Raw genomic sequence first — 24444 nt, forward strand, 5'->3', positions numbered from 1 at the left:
TTTATCCCAATAACATTTCTAGGGTCAAATAAGCAAAACTTGGGACGCCTTCTTTTACTATGACGCCAGTCACAGTAGTAAAGCCCGCAGGCTAGTAAACAAACTCAGGAGTATCAGAGTTCGGCTATGAGAAGGGGCAACTTGATGGCATTTACTAGATCTGTAGCCATTTTAGGATATCTTGATGATTCCAATTCACTTTCTAGAAAGCAGGATTTATTTGACTGTGGACCCTGGGGATACCCTCCAAGCAGATCAGAATGTGGATGGAGGGGAAAAAACCAATGTTGACTCAACTGAGATGTCTGGGATAGTTTGGGCTGGCTCCAAACCAGAGAACTCTAGCACTTGTTATGTCCACAAGGCAGGTAGCTAGTAGAGTGATTCCTAGTTCCTCACTCCAGGGCATGCATTCTGCAAATAAAGAGGCTAGCTGCTCATGGTTTGAGTGTTTGTTTGTTTTGGTTAGATAACCATATTTCTGCAACTACGTGCCCATGGGCCACTCACACGTGCTTCGGGTCTCCTCCTCCCAATCTCTTGAAAAATGTGCAATTATTTTGGGACCACACTAGCTGGGGTAAGATAATGACAAGGTGGAGGCTGAGGAGTGGGACGCATATACCCCATTGGAGGTGGTAGTAATAACTCAAGAGAAGCAATACAACTGGATTTTTAGGTGAGTTTTCCTGTTTTAAACAATGTGCCACACAAAACAAAGAGGTCTCTGAGCCAAATTCAGCCTGAGGGCATCAATTTTTGATAGCTGCTAAACACCATTCCCAAAGTTCCTCACCTCCCCCCAAAAATGAGTCTGACCACGGCCCAAGAGAGGTATTAAAAGATCCCTCTTCTACTGTGCTGACTTGCAGCAGGGCAGGGGCTGATGCAGACTTGTCTTAGCGACTGTGAGGTATGAGGCTGTAGAATCAGAGAACTAACTAGCTGAGTGATGCTGAGTAAATTACTTGGGTAAATGTCTCTGTAAAACAGAGACAGCAATGTTGGTAAGGCTTTTTAAATAGGAACATCACAGAGCTATGTTTCATATAGGCTTTGGGGGGATGGTCAATGGCCACCTGGCCTCCTTTCAGCAAATCCTCTGAGGCTGTGTCTAGCACCCTGCTTCACAACAGGGTACTCCTGTATCCCATTATCCTTAACTCTGAGCTGTAGCTAAAATTCCAAGAGAACAAGAAAACTTCCTATTTTATGCTACAAATATAACAGAGGTTAAATGCAATTTATGTTGTAATTATCTAAGTTTGGGTATCCCAGCCTGGAAAATATTCATCTGTGTAATAGCTTAAGAAAATACAATTAGGAAGGCCACTTTTGATGGTCATGGAAGATTTGCTCTGCATAAAGATACCTTGAAAGGGGAGATTTATTTGTTGTTGTGACAACTTGCGGATGGGAGGACTTTCTCTATTCCACACCGAAGGTTTTAATTAGCTAGTGGTGGCCCTGTTGATCAATCTATAGCATGGTTTTATTTTGACACTAATATTATACAATAAGTCTTACTATATTAGTCTAGATTCATTTTAGGAAGATGATATCAATGAAGTACCTCCAACTACTCAACCCTTAGGTATACAATGGAACGCTAACGGAATATCTTATTGAACAACTTTAAATCCTAGTTTCAATTCTAGAAAGAAGCAATACCGAAACCTAAATAAACAAGCAGATGGCAAGTGTAAATGCAGTCTACGATCAAGGCTTGTCTTTCAAGCTGCCCAGACATATAATGTCCTCATGCCCAAACTACACAGAGTACATTGGACTTGCCAAGTTTAGTACTTTCAGGTATCATTCAATATGAAAGAAATTTACAGGCTTACACTTGGAAATAAACTGACTTATTTAAGGAAACCAACATAACAGAGCTAAACCAGTCTAGGAAAGTAAAGATCATATCACACAATTACAATTCTGGCTTTAAGTGAAAATCAAAAGATGCTGAGTGAGCATGCTTTCCTCTAGAGAGGTATCACAACATTCTCTTGTAAAAAGAGACAGAAAACCTTTAGATAAACATTTTATTTTGTAAACAGAAAGCTTGGGATAACTCTAAAAACCTGGAAGAATTCTCATTTCCACCCAATGAAAAATAAAGTAAAATCTAAAGCCAGAGGCCTTCATGTTAACTTGGAATTTGCATAAACAAGTAATACATTCTTTGTTTTCATAGAGAAAGAATACCAACAATGTAACTTAAGAATGCACTGGATGCAGTAAGCCCTTCACTGAGAAATCGGAAAATAGCACATGCCATGAATGCTAAAATAATGAGAAATACACACATATGAAACAGCTGGCTGTGTCAGGCACCAACAATGTGCATTGTTGCTAGAATGCTAAATGTCAACACCCACGTCCAGAAACTGCTACCATGCAACATAACCTTTGGAATTTCACAGTATTGGTCAAACATATAAAGCGAAAGCAAAATACCAGAAATATGTCTGTTTTGCGATATGAAGAAGGAAAAAGATCTCCAACTTTATGAATAAACTCTACCACCCTAAATAAATAATGCAGGAAGTCAAAGAAACCAACAGGAACAACACAGAAAGGTTCTGTTCTCCATCATGTTACCTCCCATCATAACAGACCTCAACCCATCCTTTTTTAACCTTGTATTTGATTCTGCTGCTTAGAAACTTCCCAAATTTAATCTTTCTTAATTATACTTCCTAGAAATTCAAAATCTAATCACTTCACACCTTTTAGGATCATTAAAGCTAAAATACCAAGGCAGAAAGAAGACAGGGAACAAGGTAATAATCAGCAATCTGTTATTCTCCAGAGGTTTCTGAATATGCTTACCGTGAAGATCCTATTCAGAAATATAACTGTTGAAATAACAACATGTTATTCATGCAATTACACCCAACATATATTAACTAATGTTTTGATGATTAGAAAGTTAAAAGGACCCAAATATTAGGAGCAATGAAAGTACTCTACAGCAATAGCCAAGGGGCATTATCGCCTCCATATTGTCCAGCCTGTAATTACACTGCAGTCAACAGCAGTGCAAAGTTAAAGCACCCACTCTCTGCAGCATCATGCTCTGGGTGGGGGTGAAGGCTTCAGAGCTGGGAAATTAAGTCTGGCTTATTCTGCATGAGGTTTGTTTTAAATTATTTTTCTTCACTATACTTATGCATATAAAGCTACTGGGTTTTGTTTTTGTTTTTTTTTCACCTACTTCTTTCTAATAATCTATGCTGGACAAGCTATAGTTGAACTACTAAAACCCCACTGACTCAGAATATACTTCTAGTAAAATGGTAAAAGCTAATACATCCAAGTACCTCCCTTTAATATGTGCCGATACTGAACAAAAGCAGTCTGTGTCAGGAAATAATATTCTTAATGACTATGTTTCCCTTGCATTATACAAACACTCAAGAACGTAGATTTCCTTGGATAATGTCAAAAATCCATCTATCCTATTATACAGCATATGCTAAAAGGAACTACTAGTTAAGAAGGCAGAACCTGAAACTGTGATTCTGGGTTCAAATGTCATCTCCAAGATTTACTCACTGGACAATCTTGTGTAAGTTCCTCTGGGCGGTAGCTTCCTCATTTGAAAAATATTTTAAAGGATTATTTTAAAGGACTTGTATGAGGATTAAATGTCATAGGGCCTGTTAATGCAGAGAATAATGTCTAGAATTCATAGAAATAAATGACAGCTAATGTAATTATTATTAGGTTATTTGGCTGGCCCTACATTGGTGAGATTATGATTTGTGCCTGTATGTGTACACACAAAACGTATTCACAACCATGGGAAAAAATATATATATATATGGATATATAATGGCACATACACTTACAAAGAATTCTACATGGTCACAGCCATTCAACTATCAAAAAGAAAGCTGCAGATCTGCTGAGGCTGCTACAATTTAAAATGCTGCATGTTCAGTCAATTTTTGAAATGCTGTCTTAAGAATCTCAGCAATTACAGGGAATCTGGGCAAAATTCTGCAAGAACAGCTTTTCTTCTAAATGTATTTCCAGTATGAATTAGATTATTAATCAAACATTAGCATATCTGTTATATATTGTGCCATACTGTATGGGTAACTAATTTGTTACTTGGTTATACAACAAGAAGTTTTAAGACATTAATAAATAGCTCTTTGAGGACATTAAGAAGCTTATAGGGCAGGTTTCTTAAAACAAGGCTTAGACCCTAATCAAGCAAGTGGCACTTCCCATGAACATGTGCTCTACAACAAAACAAAATAAACAAACAAAAATACCCACTAACTCAAAGCTGTGTAATGTTTTAGTAATTGTAAAAAAAAAAAAAAAAAAAAAAAAAAAATGTTCAAAGGATATGAAACCAAAATGAAGAAAGTAAAAAATGAGACATGGCAATACAGAGATGTGAATGTTAATCTTTACACTCACAAGGAGGAAGATTTCACAGTGTATACACATTTTCTAAATCACTGCTTTTCAGAAGTATGAATTTCATTTATGATTGTATCTATGTTTCTTAAATGCACCAGTTACCAGTAACCAGTTTTGTATCTTTCGTTCCATCCTGGTTAGTGTTTTAGTACCTGCATCCTATTTGCCACCTGAATCAGCCTTTTTCCAGGCTTCCCTACCATCATACATTCTTTATTTCACTGGTTAAAAAGGGATCTCAACACTGAATTCAATTTTGTTCTCTGGCATCTGTAACATTTCTCAAGAGCAATGATACAAATGGCAAGCTCAGGAAAGAGTATTTGACCTCTGTAGGATGAAACACTGTTACTACCCTAAATATAATACCAATGAAAGGAAATACTGCAATTTCAGTAGTTAACACAGAATTTAAAAGTAACAGAATTCACTACAAAAATATTAAGTTTCTTTCTTAAGTTTCCTTGTTTGTAACAGAGGAGTAGGTGGAGACATTCTAAGTCTAGGGGATTGGAGGTGAATATTAAGTAGCTTTACAGGCTGGTGGGACTTTAAAAACATTTTAAACTTTATTTTAAAACATGGTTTCTCCTTCCTTGCTATAAATATATCACTTAGAATGACACCTCTATTCCTAGACTTGGTAAGGGTCAGCAAGAGGTGAAGTGGAGGTGGCTGTCTCAGAAGGATGAAAATAAAAACTGAGGAAAGCAGTTAAACAAGGGAAAACCATGAATTCAGGACTAAATATGTAAGCTTTATATTTATTGGCCTTATTACTATTACAATCATGCAATGTTCCCCTCTAACCATAGCATCTCCTTCTTTTCTTCTGGGCACATTCAGGGTTTCTGGGGTGGGTAGCAGAAGCTAACATTTATTGAGTGATTATTATGGACCATTCACTCTACCACATGCTTTCAGTGTATCACCTTACTTAATTCTTGGATCATTCCCATGTGAAGGGTACTTTTATTTTCTACATCTTCTAGAGAAGGAGTTTAAGATTCAGAGGAGAGAAGTGGCTTACCCAGAGTCACACAGTAGCAAGGGTTGTAATAGTTTATGTCTGAGCCCAGAGCCCAACAGTATAACCACACTTCCCAGCACCATCTCTGGACAAGGACACACAACTCAAGACTGCTTACGTAATGTTGGGGTGATACTGCAAAGTTGACCTCTATTCAGCACCAAGCGCACTAATGGATAGCCTACATACAGGCAAGGCACGACTGCTATTTTTCTTATTTATAACAATGCATTTCAATAATAAGAAAGACATTACATTTATATTGACATCGACTATCAGATAAACACAAGACCATAAACAGAGACATTATTTTTAAAATATGCAACGCATGTATGAACCCAATATATTTGCTATAAAACACACACACACAAAATCTTAATTCTATATGATTCCAAACACATTTTCCCTCTTCTATTTTACATCAAAGGTCTCAGCCAAGCCTCTCCTAGTTTTTAGCATAGATTAAAATCAGCATATTGAATATTAAGGGATTAGTTGAATCTAGGACATCTCTGTTGCTTTCTGATTACTATGTTCTTATTTATTTTACTTTCTATGCATAACTCCCATTACCTTAAGTAGGTAGAACTGAGGGACAAAGAAGAAATGCCAGTAACCTTACCTGCTTGAGAGCCTTTTTGGTGTGTTGCTGAAAGGAAGACACTAACTTGCTCTGCACTGCTGTGTTAGGGAGGCTTGAATCTCGAATGGAAGATGCCTCATCAGTTACCTGCTTTGCACAAACTAGAAACAGAGAGATAATAATATTACTAATTTGAATTCCTTTTTTTATAGCCACTGTAATTACCTCACTTGGAGCTTTTCTCCAGTTGAAAATGGATACCTAAAATAAGGCAAAATAGCACAGTAAAAAGAAGAGTATCTCGATTTAAAAGAAGGGATCATTTAATAATTGTGTGGCCACGGTTACACTGAACTTCTCTAAGCCTCGGTTTCCTTACCCACTAATTGATGATAATTTCTCTGTTTTGGGCTATTGTATAGACATAAAAAAGAACACAGTATCTGTCTCAAGAGTTGGGAGTCAGTAGGTACTTTCTGGAGTTGAGTAGGGAGGCTGGGCAACGCACGGCATTCTGAAGAAAGAATCTACATTGATGAAATTGTCTTCAATCTACCAACCTCAGAGGTACTATGATTCTTCTATTTAACAGCCCTCCTTCTATAGAATCTATGGTCTACTGGGGTGTGTGTATCCTCTTCTATGGGTCAAGGCAAACAGCACCTAGTCTATGGAAGTCAAGCCCACCGTCACTTTCTGCTCTATGACACCTGTGCTGGAGCTCCAACGCTTCTTTCTGGCCTCCTCAGACATTCCGCCTGGGAGACCAGGTTTCACACTTTGGCAGCAATGTAGATGCAGGCCTTTTCTGTGCACTTGCTGGGAGAAGGAGTTTATTTGGAAAATCAAAGTGAGGAAGCACTATGATTAGTGGCAGAATGAAGGCATATGTCAAACACAGGAGGCAAGGGGAAGTTTGATGGAAGAAAATAGCTTGAGAACATACTGTAAAATCTCAAAATAAGATTTCTTAAGGGCACCAGGGTTTACACTAATGCAAGAAAATTTTCCAAGGAACAGTAACTTGGGAGGATTCTGATCTGAGTTTTAAAGGAAGGTGGAGGAGTTAAAAATGATTCTAGTCAAAAATGGAGGCATATACAATCCCACTACTGGGCATACACCCTGAGAAAACCATCATTCAAAAAGAGTCACGTACCACAATGTTCATTGCAGCACTGTTTACAATAGCCAGGACATGGAAGCAACCTAAGTGTCCATCAATAGATGAATGGATAAAGAAGATGTGCACATATATACGATGGAATATTACTCAGCCATAAAAAGAAGTGAAATTAAGCTATTTGTATTGAGGTGGATGGACATAGAGTCTGTCATACAGAGTGAAGTAAGTCAGAAAGAGAAAAACAAATACCGTATGCTAATACATATATATATTTGGAATCTAAAAAAAAAATGGTTCTGATGAACCTAGGGGCAGGACAGGAATAAAGATGCAGACGTAGAGAATAGACTTGAGGACACAAGGATAGGGAAGGGTAAGTTGGGACGAAGTGAGAGAGTAGCACTGACATATATAGACTACCAAATGTAAAATAGATAGCTAGTGGGAAGCAGCTGCATAGCACAGGGAGATCAGCTGGGTGCTTTGTGACCACCTAGAGGGCTGGGATAGGGAGGTGGGGAGGGAGATGCAAGAGGGAGGGGATATGGGGGTATATGTATGCATATATCTGATTCACTTTGTTATACAGCAGAAACTAACACAACATTGTAAAGCAATTATACTCCAGTAAAGATGCTAAAAAGAAAAAAGATCAATACACCTCCCACCAAATACTTTGGCCTCCATGTTACTAACTAAAGTTCAATGCTTATTTAAAATATTTTGATACAAAACATAAATACAATAAAATGCACAAATCATAAGAGTTAAAAAAAATGGAGGCATATGCACGTGGTAGTGTCGAGAGCACTGCTTTAGACGGACTCAAGCTCATGTTGCCTAGAAATGAACATGTGGTCCATGAAAGAGCAAACTTGGAAAAAAGTGTTAATCGTTTTGTTTTAATAACAGAAAGTAATCAGGAAGCCAAAATGAACACATTTTGGAAGATAAAATAATTGTTAGTTATTAATGCCAGGTGCTGGACATATGGGATCTCATTTCATCCTCACAGCTCCCTTGTGAGATGGAAAAGTATCATCTTCACATTGAAGAGAGAAAACTCAGAAAGGGTCAATAACTTGCCCATGGTCACACAGCCAAGTGAAACAGCAGAGCTGCGGTCCAAGGCCAGGTCCATAATCTTCTGCTTAGAATATTTGGCTTCAAGGCCAAGAACTGATACAAAAAATTTAATGTCTAAGGAAGTTTAATTTACTTGCGTCATGTTGGAGGACCTGAAACGGGAAGTTAGTAAGGGTACAGGGAACAAGATGTTGAGCTCTGACAAGAAAAAACTGAGAGCGATTGGCCCAGGAAACATTAAGGTTGAAGCTGCAAAAGGATTTGCCCAGGGATATAGGGAGAGAAGTCCTTGAGTTTAAAACCAGGTAACTTTTTTCTATTCAATACAATATGACATTTTTCGCTTAAAACAGTCTAAATGTTCTAGTAAAGAAACATTTTATAACACTGCTTGCATAAACTATGGCTTCTAGGCTTCTCTCCTTGGAATCATCACTAATTTGTAACACTTTGTCAAAGCTTACTTATCAAGAAATATTGGAAATAATCATCAGTTTATATTCTAAAGATAAATTTATTTCTGTACTGATTACATAGATGGCCTTTTCAATGTTCTGGAGTCGATACGAAGTGTGACAAACGGGGGAGGTGAGAGGAAGGTGGCAGACAGGATATATCATCCCAAATGAACAGACCTAAATGGATGGAATGTAAGCCCAGCCAGAAGTAAAGTGCACATTAGCAAATACATTTCACTACTTTCACATTCTTAAATTAGTATTGGCACCTAGAAAAATACAAACTTAATGGTAGTTAAAAAGGATAACCAAATGCAGTACATGGGTTTCAGGAAATTTGTGGAAAACAGGAGAATGCTTCTGCTTACTGGACATAGAAACAAATTTACTAATTTTCTTAGGAAATGATTTTATTCATAAGTGTTTCAAGGGTAAACTTCAATGCAGCAGGATCAAAAAAACAACAAACACCAAATCAGTGTAGATGTAATCAAAGCTTTATGTCTTATATTTTGTGACTGCTACAATAAGCAGTATACAATCAGCTGTCACTTCCTGAGGATAACAGATATCTAAGTTACGACTTGCTCTATTTGTTTCTGACCTACCTACGAAACCACAGGGAATTGTGATACTTATTTCAGTATACGATGAATGGTCGTTTAAATTCACTACTGCACTGTGTTAATAGTGATTCACATATATTTACATACAGTGTTTCCAAAAGAAAGATTCTGTTCAACTTTACCAGAATTTCAGTAGGAGGGCAGGACAATAAAACTGAAACAAGCATCAAGGAATACTGTGAAGTTTTCTCTTGAGGTGATTCAATTTCCTTTACCTCAACTCTGTTTTACTCTATCTTACATTCACATTTCAGCCTAGACCCAAGTGAAGCATCATGAGAATTCCTTTACTACAGAGTCATTTTCCTACCCGATACCCGATTCCTCTTTCTGAAGTTGGTCCTATTTCTCTGGGTCAAACCATATTCCCTAATTATTTATTTCTGATAAAATAATTATAGAACTTCAAAGAAAGTAAATGTAATAGAAAATAAAATGTATGAATGTTCCTTTGGATCTAAAACTTATTTAAAGGGAAAAAATTCACGAATAAAAATGATTAGGGGGCTTCCCTGGTGGTGCAGTGGTTGAGAGTCCGCCTGCCTATGCAGGGGACACGGGTTCGCGCCCCGGTCCGGGAAGATCCCACATGCCGCGGAGCGGCTGGCCCGTGAGCCATGGCCGCTGGGCCTGCGCATCCGGAGCCTGTGCTCCACAACGGGAGAGGCCACAACAGTGAGAGGCCCGCGTACCGCAGAAAAAAAAAAAAAAAATGATTAGGACAACACAATGTAATACATCCATAGGCCCCAAACAGTGTTCCTGCATATGTGTGTGTCTGTGTGTGTCTGTGTGTGTCTGTGTGCACGCCCATTGACAATATAGACCCCAAACATGAGCATCTAGGTGACTTTATTCATTCTTCTGCCATGTATCTGATGAGGGTGGCTGATTCTCAAAACTGCCGTAGTTAGAGAGGTAGTTGAACATATTCTTGCATATTCATATCCTGACAAAACACAGTTTTCACTTTTACTTTATCCTTGCAGCTTTCTTAACAGATGTGATAAATAAATAATACAGGGATTACTTTAAACAGTTGCCTGAATATTTATCTAAGGGGCTGAGTTTGGCCTCTGAAATACAAGCCAAAGAAAAATTAATGTTCGAGAAAGGACCAGGGGAAATCCTCTGTATGTGAAATTACAACAGGAGCCAGGAGAGTGAAGAATTAGGACAGATGTTTTATCCAATAAATATCTAACACTGACCTGCAGCTTAGAAAGTGATATCTTCTTGGCATTCAGGACAGAAGTTTTTTTTCTTTTTTTTCCTAACTGTACACTGGCACCATCACAAAATGCATGCCAGGATTTTATACCTGAAAACCCCACAAGACTGCCTGCCCTTTTCATAGCTGGACAAGCCGAAGACGAGAAAACGTGTTAAAAGGTATAGAAATATTATTTCTGTCTACGTTTTGCTTGCCTGCTCAAACCAGGCAAGCCAAATGCATAGCTAAAAGCTAATCTGCTAGTTTTGGTTTTTTCTTTTTTTTTTTTTTTTTTTTTTTTTTTTTTTGCAGTAAGCGGGCCTCTCACTGCTGTGGCCTCTCCCGTTGCGGAGCACAGGCTCTGGACGCGCAGGCTCAGAGGCCATGGCTCACGGGCCCAGCAGCTCCGCAGCATGTGGGATCTTCCTGGACCGGGGCACGAGCCCGTGTCCCCTGCATCGGCAGGCGGACTCTCAACCACTGCGCCACCAGGGAAGCCCTAATCTGCTAGTTTTTAATTCAAACAGTTAATGGGATTTTCAGTAGCTGTTGCTCATCTACCTCTACTCTCATTCACCCTCAGATTCCCAAACCCCTCCTCCAAAATATTCTGCTTAGAAGGCTGGGACCATAGGGAGACGGAGGATTACAGGTAATCATGAGACAGCCTAGAAGGCTAGAGAAACTGCTGACTGTGTTCCAACAAGACTGGATTTCAGCCTCTTTACTTAGAGTCCCAAGTTGTCCCTCTCTCCCTTCTTTTTCATTCACCATTCAACCTGACAAGGTGATTGAACTGGAAAATATGGCTTAGAGCTCATATTTTTTAAGTTGAGCGCTAGAGAGGGTATGGGCGACATTCCCCCCAATCTAAGTACTAATCCACTGACAGGTATACAAGAGGGCTCTGACCTTTAGCCCAAGACACAAAGAAGGGAGAAAGCCGAATGCAATCTTGACTCTGTCTTTATTTCTAGTCTCACATCTGGTTGCCTTCCCAACTCCACTCTCTGATCCCGTCAGTTGAGACCTTGTGCCATTTCCTGAACACAGATAGTTGCTGTATGTCCCACTTGCTCTGACCGTCCCTCTTCCATCTTTCTGCCTAGCAAACTCGACAGACCAAACTCAAACAGCTTCCCCAAAGCTTTCCTAGCTTTGACTGAGCCTATCCCAGTCTCCGATGTTGCCTTACTCCTCCCCCGCTTTCCTTGGAACTTAGTGTATGAATCCATGACAGCCCCTGCAATACTGGTGCTTGTGTCTGCCTTACCACCCACAGTCCCAGCAACTCGGGGACTGACTTCTGTGCCAAGACAGGCACAGAGCCATTGGTCTATAAATGTGTATTAAACTAAACTGTCCAATTTGATTTTCATTAAATTTATCTAAAGTATCTGTTTCTGAAGTTAACTTTCAATGACCGTTTTTAACAAGAATTCATGAACGGGGAGGTCAGCAATGCATAGTTTTTTACTGTGCAAAAGTATACATAAAAGATGAATTTTTAAAATTTGAAAACAGAAACTTCATTAAATTTTTAAAATTATCCTACAGTCCATTAGGGAAAGTATGAAAACCAAACTACAAAACATCCTATGCAAGTCAGTTGGGAAGTTGTATGACCTGCCACTAAACGTGGATACGTTTCCGTCTACCATCCTTACTCGTTGCCTTATTTTAAGAGGAATAGTCACAGTCTGGAGGTTTTGCATGGTGAAATAAGTATCATTTAAAAGTCAAAATTAGAAATCACAATGTTTACTTGAAATGGCAGGAGCTGGGGGGGGGGCAGAACCAGAAAAGCCCAGGATCTGGGTATAAGAGAGTCACTGCAACAAATATATTAATCTTTATATGTCGATTAAACTACACACTAAGTGACTGGCTATTCAAGGTAACTGGGGTTCAAAGGGCTAATGAAGGCAGGGAGAAGAGCATCCTTTGACCAGCTTCACTTCTATCAGTTCTTCCTCTGACCACTTCCTTTCGATTTTCTGAACAATCAAACTAGATGCACTCAAATCAAAAAACAGTTTTCTATCAAAATGATCCTGACATACACTATAGGCTTAATAGAGATTTTATAAATAAAATTGAAACCGAAGAGCACACAGTATATTAGGGATAATATCGTGGCACAGTGTGAGAATTCAATCACATTTTAAAAGAGGGCTGGGTCTTAGAGGGGGCTTAATTGTTTATTTATTAATCATTCATTCAATTGTAAAACTTTTATTGAGCACCTTTATGCCAAGGACTATATAAAATGCATGGAAAAACAGTGACTAAGACCTAAGACCTGACTTTGACACCACAGGTTTCTTAAAAATACTTTTTTTTTCAAAAAACAATGGTATAGAACTATTAATTCTGCCTGAGAAAAACCAAGTCTACAAAGACCTAGTGGTGACAACTAAAATTTGTTTTGAAAAATCAATAAGCAGGTAATTCAAAAGTATCCCCAGATTAGCAAATAATCAAAAAAGCTTATGTTTGTATTGTAATATGTTTTATGTATCCTACTTACATTTGAAATTGTGCATATCAGATATGCTGGACATACACAGCAACAAAATACATGTCAAAAACTGTTAAAGGTAACTTAATGACAACCAGACAAACCCATTTGACCCCAACTAAATATTTCCAGGACTCAATTTCTTTCAGAGAAAAGACAATTCCTTAATCCTTTTTGGATCCAGACTAAGGAGAACCACTTCTCTCAAAGCAGTCCTTATTCCAACATAGGTTTAGGTAACTCGATTTAAACAATTTTCCTTACTGCATTAAAAGAAAACATTCAAAGGATATGAGAGGCAAGCAATTAAATAGAGAAACAATAGCAATAAAATAATGGAAACAGCAATTTTCCCTGAAGACTTTCAAGGGAGACAGTGTCTAAACATTTTAAGTACTGATATTAGATAATACTTGAACATTCTCTATGAATAAAATATACCTAATATAACTAAAAATATTACTATACTTTACAGCCTGCTTCACTCGGCCGATGAAGTCCTCTTCTTACTCAGAAGAGGTCTACAGAAAAGGGAGCAAAATAAACCAGGAGGAATAAAGAATCAGATGATAATTATACCAGCCATGTGTATCAGTAAGAACGTGCTCCATAAGATGTAATCATGCCGGACACCTTAAAGATTTGGGTGGCTGATATCATATGCTACAAATGATGCTCATCTGATATCCCGGAACTGGATGTATCATGATTTAATTGCAATGTCCACAAATGGTTCACAAACACTTTGGTTTGCACAGGACAGGACACTGAATCTCCACAGGTAACTAGGAGGAACTGAAGGTATAGGAATCCCTCTTAACAAGCACCGAATTTATCATCAGGGCAATTTAGTTATACTAGTACCTCTGGATAGCCATAAAAATATCCCTTTAAACTCAGACAAGAAAAGAGAAACTCAAACCAGAAATGAAAATATTTAATAGGAAAAGCATATCTGATAGGTACCAGCCTCTAACCACCTAATTGCTCCTACCAGAGAACCAACACAGATTCCTCTCAGAATTATGGAGAGTAATAACACAGTAAGCTGCTGTGAGGGGGGAAACATTAGAAGCTATTCTCTTATATCGCACAACACCTGGATCTTCTACGCTGCAGCAAGTTCCTGAAACATCTACACAGAAATACAGGAACCCACCTAGAAAATGAGAAATAGAAAAAAGCATGCAGGAAGAATATCATTAAAAGGTTGGTACAGGTCAAGGATAAGTGCTTCATTCATGGGCACTACTACTTCATTCTTCAACATATAAAAGATAACTCCAGTGTACACGAAAGGGAGTTAGATAAACACATGGTTAACTGTTTGAGAAATGGTTATACACTGTCACTTTAGAGAAAACGAAAGAATGGATTATCTGGCATCATGGAAAAAAGTACTTCATTTTAAGAGCATGGATGCTTTTGTTCCTCTATACCAATCACAAACTATATCAGTCAAAAAGAAATCTGCCTTGTCAGGATAGGTAATTGGGGCAGTACCTTTAATTTTGGTTTTATTTGAGAGGGAGTTTGCTTTTATCATGAGACCATACTCTATTTCCAGTCTTTATATTATGAAATATTTCTCCCCTAGCACAAGAAAAGAGGGGAAAGTACATTTAAATGGGTCACTTTATCTGCACTTAAAAAGAAAACTTTTTTTTTCCTTCCATGACTCTGGGCTGTTAAAATTGACCAAAATCCACTTACACAAGAACAAAGTTCATAGTTCATGGAGAAATATGTAAGAACAAGAGGTCCCTAATGGGTAAAAGAAATGGAAAATAGTATCTATAAGTAATGTTTGAAAGGCCTGGGACAAGTTATTTGGAGAAGTTAAGATGAAGGGGGTGATATCTAGATGATGCCCAGCTGTTCTCCATCATCAGAGGGAAATAAAAGAGAAAATTGGTTTAATTAAAAGCTCAAGAGATTTCAGCATAAGGAAAAATTTCTTGACTATAAAGGTTATCAAAAACACAGAGACAAATATAAATGAGTCTGTGAGATTCCCATCCCTCTGGGCATTTACTATTGGAATGACATCTACTTTAATTGACTGGCTTAAGTAAAATGCTGGCATGAGAGAGGATCTAGGCCTGCATGAACTTCTGAAGTCCCTCATGCTTCTTCTGAACTGGGAAAGCTGTGGGCTGGAATGAAAGAAAGAAGAATGAGAAAGAGTGGGCAGAGGAAGTTTTATATCCTGCCAATGATCATTTCTGCCTGTGAAGAGTATTCTTTTTCCTCTATTTTCTTCCATGTGTAACTTAAACAACATCATTTTCACATACTTAAGTTTCCCTGGCCCACCAATGTAGAACAGGTGTCTGTATGAGCCAACAAAGCCGTTAACGAAAACGCAGACGTTGGCTACAAGACAAAGTAGCCTCACCTAAGAAAATCAGGGGACCTGACAGGCACTGAAACAATTCCCTTCCCTCCTACAAGATTCTCAGGAATGGCTGTCAGGTGGAAATGGATGGTGAACACAAAGAAGGCTCATGTGTCATGGGATGTAAAATCACACAGGAGCAGTCGCAGACAAGCTCCCGCAAAGCCTCCAGCAAGACCAGACATATAACACTGAGAGCAAAGACACACCAAATAGTTTGGCGACATTTTCAAAAGTTACTTGAACACTCCCTTCACAGCTCCAGGGTCCCCTCATTTTCCTTTCTCTCCCCTCGTATAAAACTGCCACTGATAAACTGTCAGTGTGAATACTCCCTGAGGGCACCAAAACCTTTATTAGTACCCTTCTCACTTCCTCCAGGAAGCTCCTCATCTGTGTGTAATTGATGTCTCAAAAGAGATCCTATGCACACACTTCAGGCCATCTTAAAGCACTTTTCACTTTTGAAAAAAGACCCCTCTGTGGCCTCTGAGCCAATGCAAACAAAGAGTGAACAGAATAATGTTTCATTAAGTTAAGACGACTCCTGCCAAGAATCATACAATCAGAAACCTGCTTATAAAACTGGCCATAAGGAATAATGAAAAGGACCACAGAAAATTCTTCAAATGTTGGAATCATTATTCACCCTGGGATCTGAGGACTAAAACATAGGATATGTGTTCCCTATAATCTTTTTCCCTAAATAGAGACTTTGAAAATACTAATTCTCCAGCTAGAGTGCTGCTTCCTCCCTGAAATCCATTAGGGTTAATAACAAGCAGAACCTTTTTTGATCTCTATGGATGAAAATTGAACATTCTCCAGTTTCCTCATTTTAAAAGACTGAATAGGATGGTTGCTTTTGATTTTAAACATGAAATATATCAGGGCCACAAAAAGAGAAGCGCATTTTTTTTCCTATTAATAACAATTTATAAATAGATGGGGAAGAAAGTGAAAACGATCTACTGAGTGTGTCATTTCTTATAAAATATGTGTGGTTTCTGCAGCCAGCAATGCACTGTAAGTCAACTTAATATGTGTAAGCAAACTCATGATATACCAATGTATTATGTTCAGAAAACAACTCAGACACAAACATAACCATAAATCTCTGACTAAAATAGCCCATAAAATTCTACATATTTTCTTTGGGTGACATAGATCTATACTTATATTGGCATAAATGGTCATGGCTTGTCAACAAAGATATATCAAGTGATTCACCTAAATCACTCTTCGATCTTTAGAGCTAAGCTTGTAAAATGTGAAGAGTTTACTTTCTTGAGTCTCTAATTCTTATTAACTTGAAAAACTGTTTAGGAGTCAAAGAAACATAATGCACAACTATAGTTTTGTGTCTTGTAAATTCTATAATTGATAATGTATCACTTTTCCCACACCCTAAAAATTTTCAACAAAACGTTAAAACAAACTATCTTGGCAAAGCACCTCTCATTTAAAAATGAATCTGTTTTGCTGGCCAACTGATTGAAAGAAGAGGACAAAAACATTACTGTTATTATCTTAACTCTACCTAAAGACTCAAATGTTACTGACTGGAATCAGGCTGCAAGATTTCTTTCTGGTTATCAGTTTTTGTAAAGTGCTTTCTTTTCAAATACTTCACTGTGTTTCCCCTTTAGTGGTGCAACAAATGTCAACTAATCTTTGTTAATTTGAAATAGCTCTCTGCTAGCAGAGGCTTACTCTCTGGACTGCCACAAGCATATCCTACCAATTCATAGTTATTATTCACCTTGATACTTTTCACCCTTTCATCCCAAAGGAGGAACGGGAAAAGGAGAAGGGAATAAAGATTTCAAAAACAGATGGTGGGACCCTCCCCTCCCTTCCCCTCCTCCTCTCGCCTTGCCCTTTCTCCCATGCCCCTGCAACCCCACACATCCCCACCTTCCCTCTCTAATTATATTTTCAAAGTATATTTGTACAGCTGTACGAAGTGTGGAAATTATATCCATTCTAACTGCTGGTTCAAATACGTATTAGAAATAGAGTAAGCAAGGAAATCACCTAAACCAGTTCAGGTTCATAGTATTTATGATCGATTTGTAAGAAATCATGTGGTAGCCCACTCCTTCATTTAGATAAGCTCAAGTTTATAATCAGTACAGAGTTGCACAAATGTTGAAAAACTAAACTGCATCGAAGACTCCTGGCTAAGAGTGTCGCCTACAGTCCCAGGCAGAGTCAGTGGTCAGAGCCTGGCTTTTGGTGTCACTCACATCTACCTGGGCTTGACACTTGGGTGAAATATTTAACCTCTAAGTCCGTTTCCTCACTGGTCAAAAAGAAAATAAAATAAAAATTAAAAATAGAAAAATTAAATAAAATACAATAACAGAGCCTAGGAAGATTGAATATCTCACAGGAATGTTGTCAGGATTAAACAATCTACCTGTAAACAGCTCACAGAGCCTAGGCATTGTGAGCACTCAACATATTTTCAATATCTAGGTTTGAAAATGTATTCTTAGGTTAATGGACTATACACAGAAGTCTACGGTATACACATGGATATAAGAAGCAATTTATGTCCTATAAGAAGCAATTGTGGTTTGCAATAAGATGTAAAAGTGGGCAAGTCAAGGAATACTCAAGGAAATAAACTATTTGCTATTCTTTCAGTGATTCCTCAAAGCAATTTCCCTAATACAACTTCAAAGGAGAGGCCAGGAAATCTAGTTTTGGTCACATTAGCTGGAGATGTGTGGGTATGTGTTATTTGGTGAAGTACCTATTCACATTTCAAATTAGGTGAGTTTGCTTATCCCTGCTCTGGTTTAATTACTGGCTAAGTGCTCTCACCCTGTCCCCGACCCCTTCCCAGCCACTAAAACCCTCCCACTCTTTCCTCTGACATTCAGGATTAGTCATTAGCAAAATCTCTGATTAACCTCTATCTTTTTCTCTGAACACTCACTTCGCATCTTGATCTACAAAACCTGGCTCTCTCCCATGGACGCTACTTCCCCTGGAACACTCTCAGGTAGCAGCCTGTTTCCTTTCCATGCATCTTGTACCCCTGGGCCTGGAAATGGGACGAGTGGACTCTATTCTCCTTCCCTGCTCCTTAGATGCCTCCAGAATCAACAGACTGCTCCTCCTTACTAATTATTTACCAACTCCTGGATTACTCTCTTTCATTTTCAGAAGATTTTAGTTCCTAAATGTCACACCCTTTCAATGCTAGTTCTATCATAATTGTCTGTTTCAATATCCACACAGACGATTCTCTAATATTTCATGGCAGGGCCACCACCAGCCTTTACAACATCTTTGTGCAAATAGGAGAAGGCAACATTTCCTCCAGGTAGACCCTGCTCCATCCCAGGACACGAAGCTGGGCAAAGGAAGTCCTGCTGAATTTCAGTCACTGATGGTCACTTCAGTCAGGTCACTCTGAAGAGGGTACACACACTGCCTAACCACTCATGACAGCCTTCAACCTACCCTCCCTCTTTCATCTCAGACATGCATCCCATATCACCCTAACCTCAATTTCACACATTCCACTCTTACATCACCTATTCTTCCAACTCATTTCCTCTAGAACACCAAATCAAACAATCTGTCCACCCTAGGGAGACCTCCACCTCCTCCTTCACAGTATCGCACACACAATCGTGCCTTCCCTCACCTCCGCAACCAGCTGAAATTCAATGGAGATGGATTTCAATGTTCTATGTCAGGTACCCTCAACTGTGTCCCACTCTGGATTCATCATTCACACCTGGCAAACTCCCAGCTCTGGTCCAATCCAACTCTGTACCTACTCCACACTTGTACAGCGATCATGAACATGACTGGAGAAAAATGTACAACTATGCTGGCTGGTCTCATGTTAAATTCAGGATTAGCCACTTCCGGAGTGTCCTTAATGCTGTTGGACTTGAGACAAACATTTTCTATCTTCCCCTTAGATCTACAAAGTTACTTCCCCATCTTCACCCTGGGCTGAAGAACTTGTTTCCTATTTCACTGAGAGAAATGGAGCAATAAGAAGAGAACTTCCGTAGCAGGCCCCATAACTTCTCTGACACTGTATCTTACCATCTTCTCCCTTGCTCACTCTGGACTCCAACTACACTGGCCTCTTGATGTTTATGGAACATTCCAGGTGCTCTACTGCCTCAAAATCTTTGTAATTGCTCCTTCTTTTACCTAGAACTCTCTCCCATCAAATGCCTGCTCCCTCACTGCCTCAGGTCTTTTCTCAAATACCCCTCTCTTACTCTTATCTCCTTATTTAATTAATTTTGCCCCATATCTCTTGTTGGCACTGAATAAGCTGTAAATTTTACATGTTTGTTTTGCTTATTGTCTGTCTCTCTACCAATATAAAATCCATGAGAGGTCTCTTTCTGTTCTTCTTTTTCACTGCTGTAACTATAATGTCAAGAACAGTACTTGGCACATAGCAGAAACTCAATATATACGTTGATACACGTTAACAGAGAGGTGGTGGAGAGGGAGAGGGAACACGCAAGTGCTCGTGCAAGCAGGCAGTACAGCAAGAGGAGTGACCCAATAACATTCCCCTTCATCCTACTGAAGGAGAAGGGTGTGTCCCTTCCAGAAATCCAGAAAATGTCATGCATCTCTGCTTTGTTCTCTTTCTAACCACAAGGACCTGCCAAAGTTCACAGCACTACTACAACGATGGTGGGGGGCTTAGTTGAGTTTTCAAAAGGTATAGGAATAAGGACAGCAAATTCAATGGAAGTTGGCTAAAAAAAAGTCTAGAAAGCCGACTTCAGCCATTTTACCAAGACAAGAATCTGTTTCCTACATTAATTCAGCACCTCGGCTGCAGGTCAGATGGCACTGGAGCAGAACCTGTCTCTTGGGGACTATCAGAAAGCACATCAGTTTAAAGGGTAGGAGTGGCCAGTCGGAATACAAAGGGACTCCTATGACCATTAACAAAATGAATGGCTTTGGGCTATTACTGAAATATGATTTTTCTGCAAGGATCCTTTAAAGTTTCTCTGTTTAAAGATAATTTACTGACTTCTATGAGTCCACCAATAGAGACTTTAATGACACACTCTTCTTCCCAAATCATGATCTGGGTCCACTTGGGGGACCAGGGCATAGGGTTAAAGAAAAGTACAGCAGATTTTGTGGAACAAAGATTTACCAAAACTGCAGTACAGAAATTACACACACCAACAGAATCACAATGCAAATGTTTTGAGAAAGATAAAAATGAATCCACATGGACAGAATTCAGAGGTGGAAAATGCCCCCTTAGAATTCTAGAAGGGTTTCTCACTTTTCAAAAGCATTTCAGAAGAATATAACTTATTTGGTCATCGTTTTGCTGTCAGGAATGTTAACATTAAGCTTAATTTATTAAGGACAAACCTAGGAACAAAGCTATTATAAAACTACTTGTGATCACAGAAAAAATCAACACAATCAGAAATAAAACACTGGCATTCTCAGGCCTCACTTATACAAGAATAAAACCACGACATACCCCAGTAACCCTCTCAGCTTACAGGAGAAATATACTGATAACACTCAAGAATACTATCCAGGGAAATCCATACTGCTAAAAAACAAAATAAAACAAAAAGCAAAGAGCTGTTTACTTTCCTTAGGTGCTAACCTTTTGAACCAGAATTGTTTGATGATAATCTAAGAGGTAGTAGAAGCTTAGAAGAAAACTGTATCTATAATGGTAGGGAAGTCAATTAGTAAGTTATTGGAATTCTACATAACCTTTACTTTAAGAGAACAGGGTTTTTATCCTGAAATTCGTCACACTTACCTCCATTTCCTTCCCCATCGGCACTGACCTCCGCCATCTCTGTGCCTTCCAATTCAGACTCACAGCCTAAATCCAACGTTCCATCAGCTGAACATGATGACTCCTCTTTCTATATTATTTTAAAAATAATGATTTATGGAGATGTATTAGCACCTGAAAACATTCAAAATACTTCCACAGTCCTAAGGAATTATCACAGTTGCTTGTGATTTGGAATTTCAATGCTGATTTACTTTCTAATGTAAAACCACTCCTTGGCGGGGTGTGGGGGGTGGAATTACTGGGAAAAGCACATTGCCATCGTTGATTTTTTGGATAACTTTTAAGATCTATACAAAAAACAAGGTTTTTTTTTTAACATGTTGTTTCCGTTTTTCTCAATTTTACCTTCTTCCTTACTTTAGAAAATGGCTTAACGACTCGGAATTTTAATCATAAATTAAATACCCAAGTAGCTACAAAAACCAACTGAAATAATACAAGTCCTTTGATTAACTTGTATTGTTTTCTGAAACATACACAGTTTAAGAGCCTGACGCTAAGTAGCTGAGAAAGAACCCCTGCTTCTTTGCCAGGTATAACCTTTAGCATTAAAAAAAAACCAAAAACCAAACAAAACAGAAAACTTCTCAAAGGAAATTAATGAACTTTAAATGTAACCCATCATTTATTAAAGCAGACTTTTTTTAATTTATAAGAAATAATACATTGATTTTGCTTGATGCAAGTTATGCAATCATTTGCAGATCATCAGCTTTTGTTTTCTGGAATTTTGCATCTTACATGGCATTTCCATTCTAGATGGAAATGGGAATTACACTAAAATAATTAAGACTCAGTTATCTGAAGCTTTTTATTTCTCTATTCTTCTCATATAACAAGTATGCATTATTAGTAAAAACTTCCCGGAGATCAGTGGTTGTTTTAAATTTGAATAATTGATTTAAATCAGCAAATTTTCAAGAAGAATGGGTATGTTTCTTATTTTTTGTAAAAGACAGAAAGGCATACAGGTGGGAAGCCCATGTATCAACTGACGGTCATTAAGTCAAATAGTATTTGGCAACTGTGATCATCTTAAAACTTGGCTGATCAACCATGGCACTCCTCCATGTAAATTTTTAAGAATCAAGAATTTTAAGGAAGCCACAACTATTTTCCATTACCATATGTTAGAGTGAAACCACAGATATGTTTTCTTTAAAGAAAATGCCATTGTTTATTCTTAATATGAAATCACTTTTAAGACATCTGAAAACATTTAAACAGCAAAGGAGTCATTCTACCCTTCACCCAAGTCTAATTTTGTTTACCTTCACATGTAAATGCATGATACATAGTAATAACAGACATAATACACAGAACAGTCCAACTTACTTTGAGAGCATAGAGGCCTGACTTTCCAGGGATTTTGAAGAATGTTCCATCCCCTATTCGAGTGTTAGTGTGAAGCATTGCATTCAGACAGGCTAATGGAGAAGTTCCACTAGAAAATAAAAGTGTGCAAAAAATGAAGCAGTCTGAGACGCAGTTTCTGTGGCAAAACTATTCTCAGTCTCTTAAGGAAAAAAAAAAAAAAAAAAAAAGACCCCTCGCATGCCTTTTTAAAATATCCTCCCAACCCCGAAAACATCTACATTACAATAACAGGCCAGTCCAGTTTCGCCAAAGTTAATCAGATGCATCTGTCTTATAGGCTTCAGGCAAAAAGTCTCCTGAATTGAAATTATGCTTTTATTCATAAAGCAACCAACACTATATTTCAAAGAAACCAAAGCCCAAACGTTTATGTGGTGTTATTTTGCAAATAATACCATGAAGCCTCAGGTTTTAAATATTACAGACAACTTGATGGTTGCACTTGAATGATCAAATAAACCAAGTTCAAGGACAGCTCCATCCTATAGGTTGAAAAGCAACAAAAGAATAATAAACCACGGAAGAACTGATTTGAAATTACAAGTATTTAAGTTACTCATGGGATTGCATTTCTCACAAGGCCAAATAAAAATCTATATCTGTGTTTATATCTCTAATACAACTTCTTCAATGACATCCTTTCCTCAGTTCTTTGTCAAATAAAGAAATATGTGTTTGGGAATTCAACCCAGCTAATAATTATGTTCGGTAGTAAAGATGCAAGTGACTAAATTATAAAAACAGACTTTTTTAAGAAACCAAACAGCATTACACTATTGATTCAAATATCAAAACATGTAGGTACAAACATTATTGAAATGCATTCATATACTTAAAAGGATGTTTATGAAATGTATAATATGTATGTATTTCCTGGGGTAGACTTTAGAACTTTTTTGTGTGTTTTGTTTGGAAACTGATATTTTTGTACACTAGAATTTAGAGGTGGAATTATTACTTTCATTTACTTATGTTTCCATATATTTTACTTCCTAATATGCTAAAAGATCAATACTTGGTTGAACCAATAAAGATTAGAAGCCCTACTCCACCGCATTTACCTAGTAGCGGTTCTGGGTATGTAATCCAAGATACCCTGGGACAAGAGAACCTTTAGGATATTAAGGCTTCAAAGTTTGAATTTCTGTGATAGAAACATTTTTATGTCACTAACTAAATTAAAAGTTTTCTAAAAACCAAGATTATCCAATCCCTTACTTACTATGAATACTCACCAATAAAATGAAAAAGCCAAATTTGCTGAGTTGACACAACACACAATAGCAAGGCAGCATATATACACATCATGGTCATAAAGGTTTATAAGTATTGTAATAAGAAGAACACTCTTTATTATTTTAGGAAACAGTTTCTCTGTGCCAACACATCAATATGATTCCATTTGGTTTGACAGGAAGCCAGAGCCCTAATATAAATTTGGTCATAGAACAATGCAGTTAGAACACTGAAGTACACATAGAAACAATGCTGGACGTTTATGTAATATCTTTCCTCTCGAAGCTTCTACAAGCTTACAGACCTCATTTCACTATTCTTCCTCATAAAAGATGTTCTGCTCATATGTAAAGTGGGCCAGGCATACCTTATAAAGTAAAATATATTCATCTCCCAGAAATAGCTGTCCATGAATAAATTCCAGATAAATAATGCTATACATGGTATACTGAAGACTGCAAAATATATATTTTTTATCATCATTCTCTTCAGAAAAAGCACA

At 38.0% G+C, this 24444-nt stretch overlaps 1 protein-coding gene across 2 annotated transcripts in view; it reads right to left on the reverse strand.

Annotated features, from left to right (window-relative positions):
- The window catches only part of ASXL3 (ASXL transcriptional regulator 3), a 163491-nt gene that overhangs the window by 74725 nt on the left and 64322 nt on the right, over window positions 1-24444 (reverse strand). The window contains exons 1-4 of one of the 2 annotated variants that reach the window (XM_067014947.1): window positions 23942-23977; window positions 22665-22773; window positions 21288-21396; window positions 6096-6217 (exon numbers count right to left, since the gene is read on the reverse strand). In XM_067014947.1, the coding sequence (XP_066871048.1) occupies window positions 6096-6217; window positions 21288-21396; window positions 22665-22742 (309 nt within the window). In that variant the 5' untranslated portion in view covers window positions 22743-22773; window positions 23942-23977. Of the gene's footprint in view, window positions 1-6095; window positions 6218-21287; window positions 21397-22664; window positions 22774-23941; window positions 23978-24444 lie in introns of those variants that run through there. The other variant, XM_067014949.1, reaches the window with a different exon arrangement.

Source organism: Kogia breviceps, chromosome 15 (genome assembly GCF_026419965.1).
Source record: "Kogia breviceps isolate mKogBre1 chromosome 15, mKogBre1 haplotype 1, whole genome shotgun sequence".
NCBI lineage: Eukaryota > Metazoa > Chordata > Mammalia > Artiodactyla > Physeteridae > Kogia > Kogia breviceps.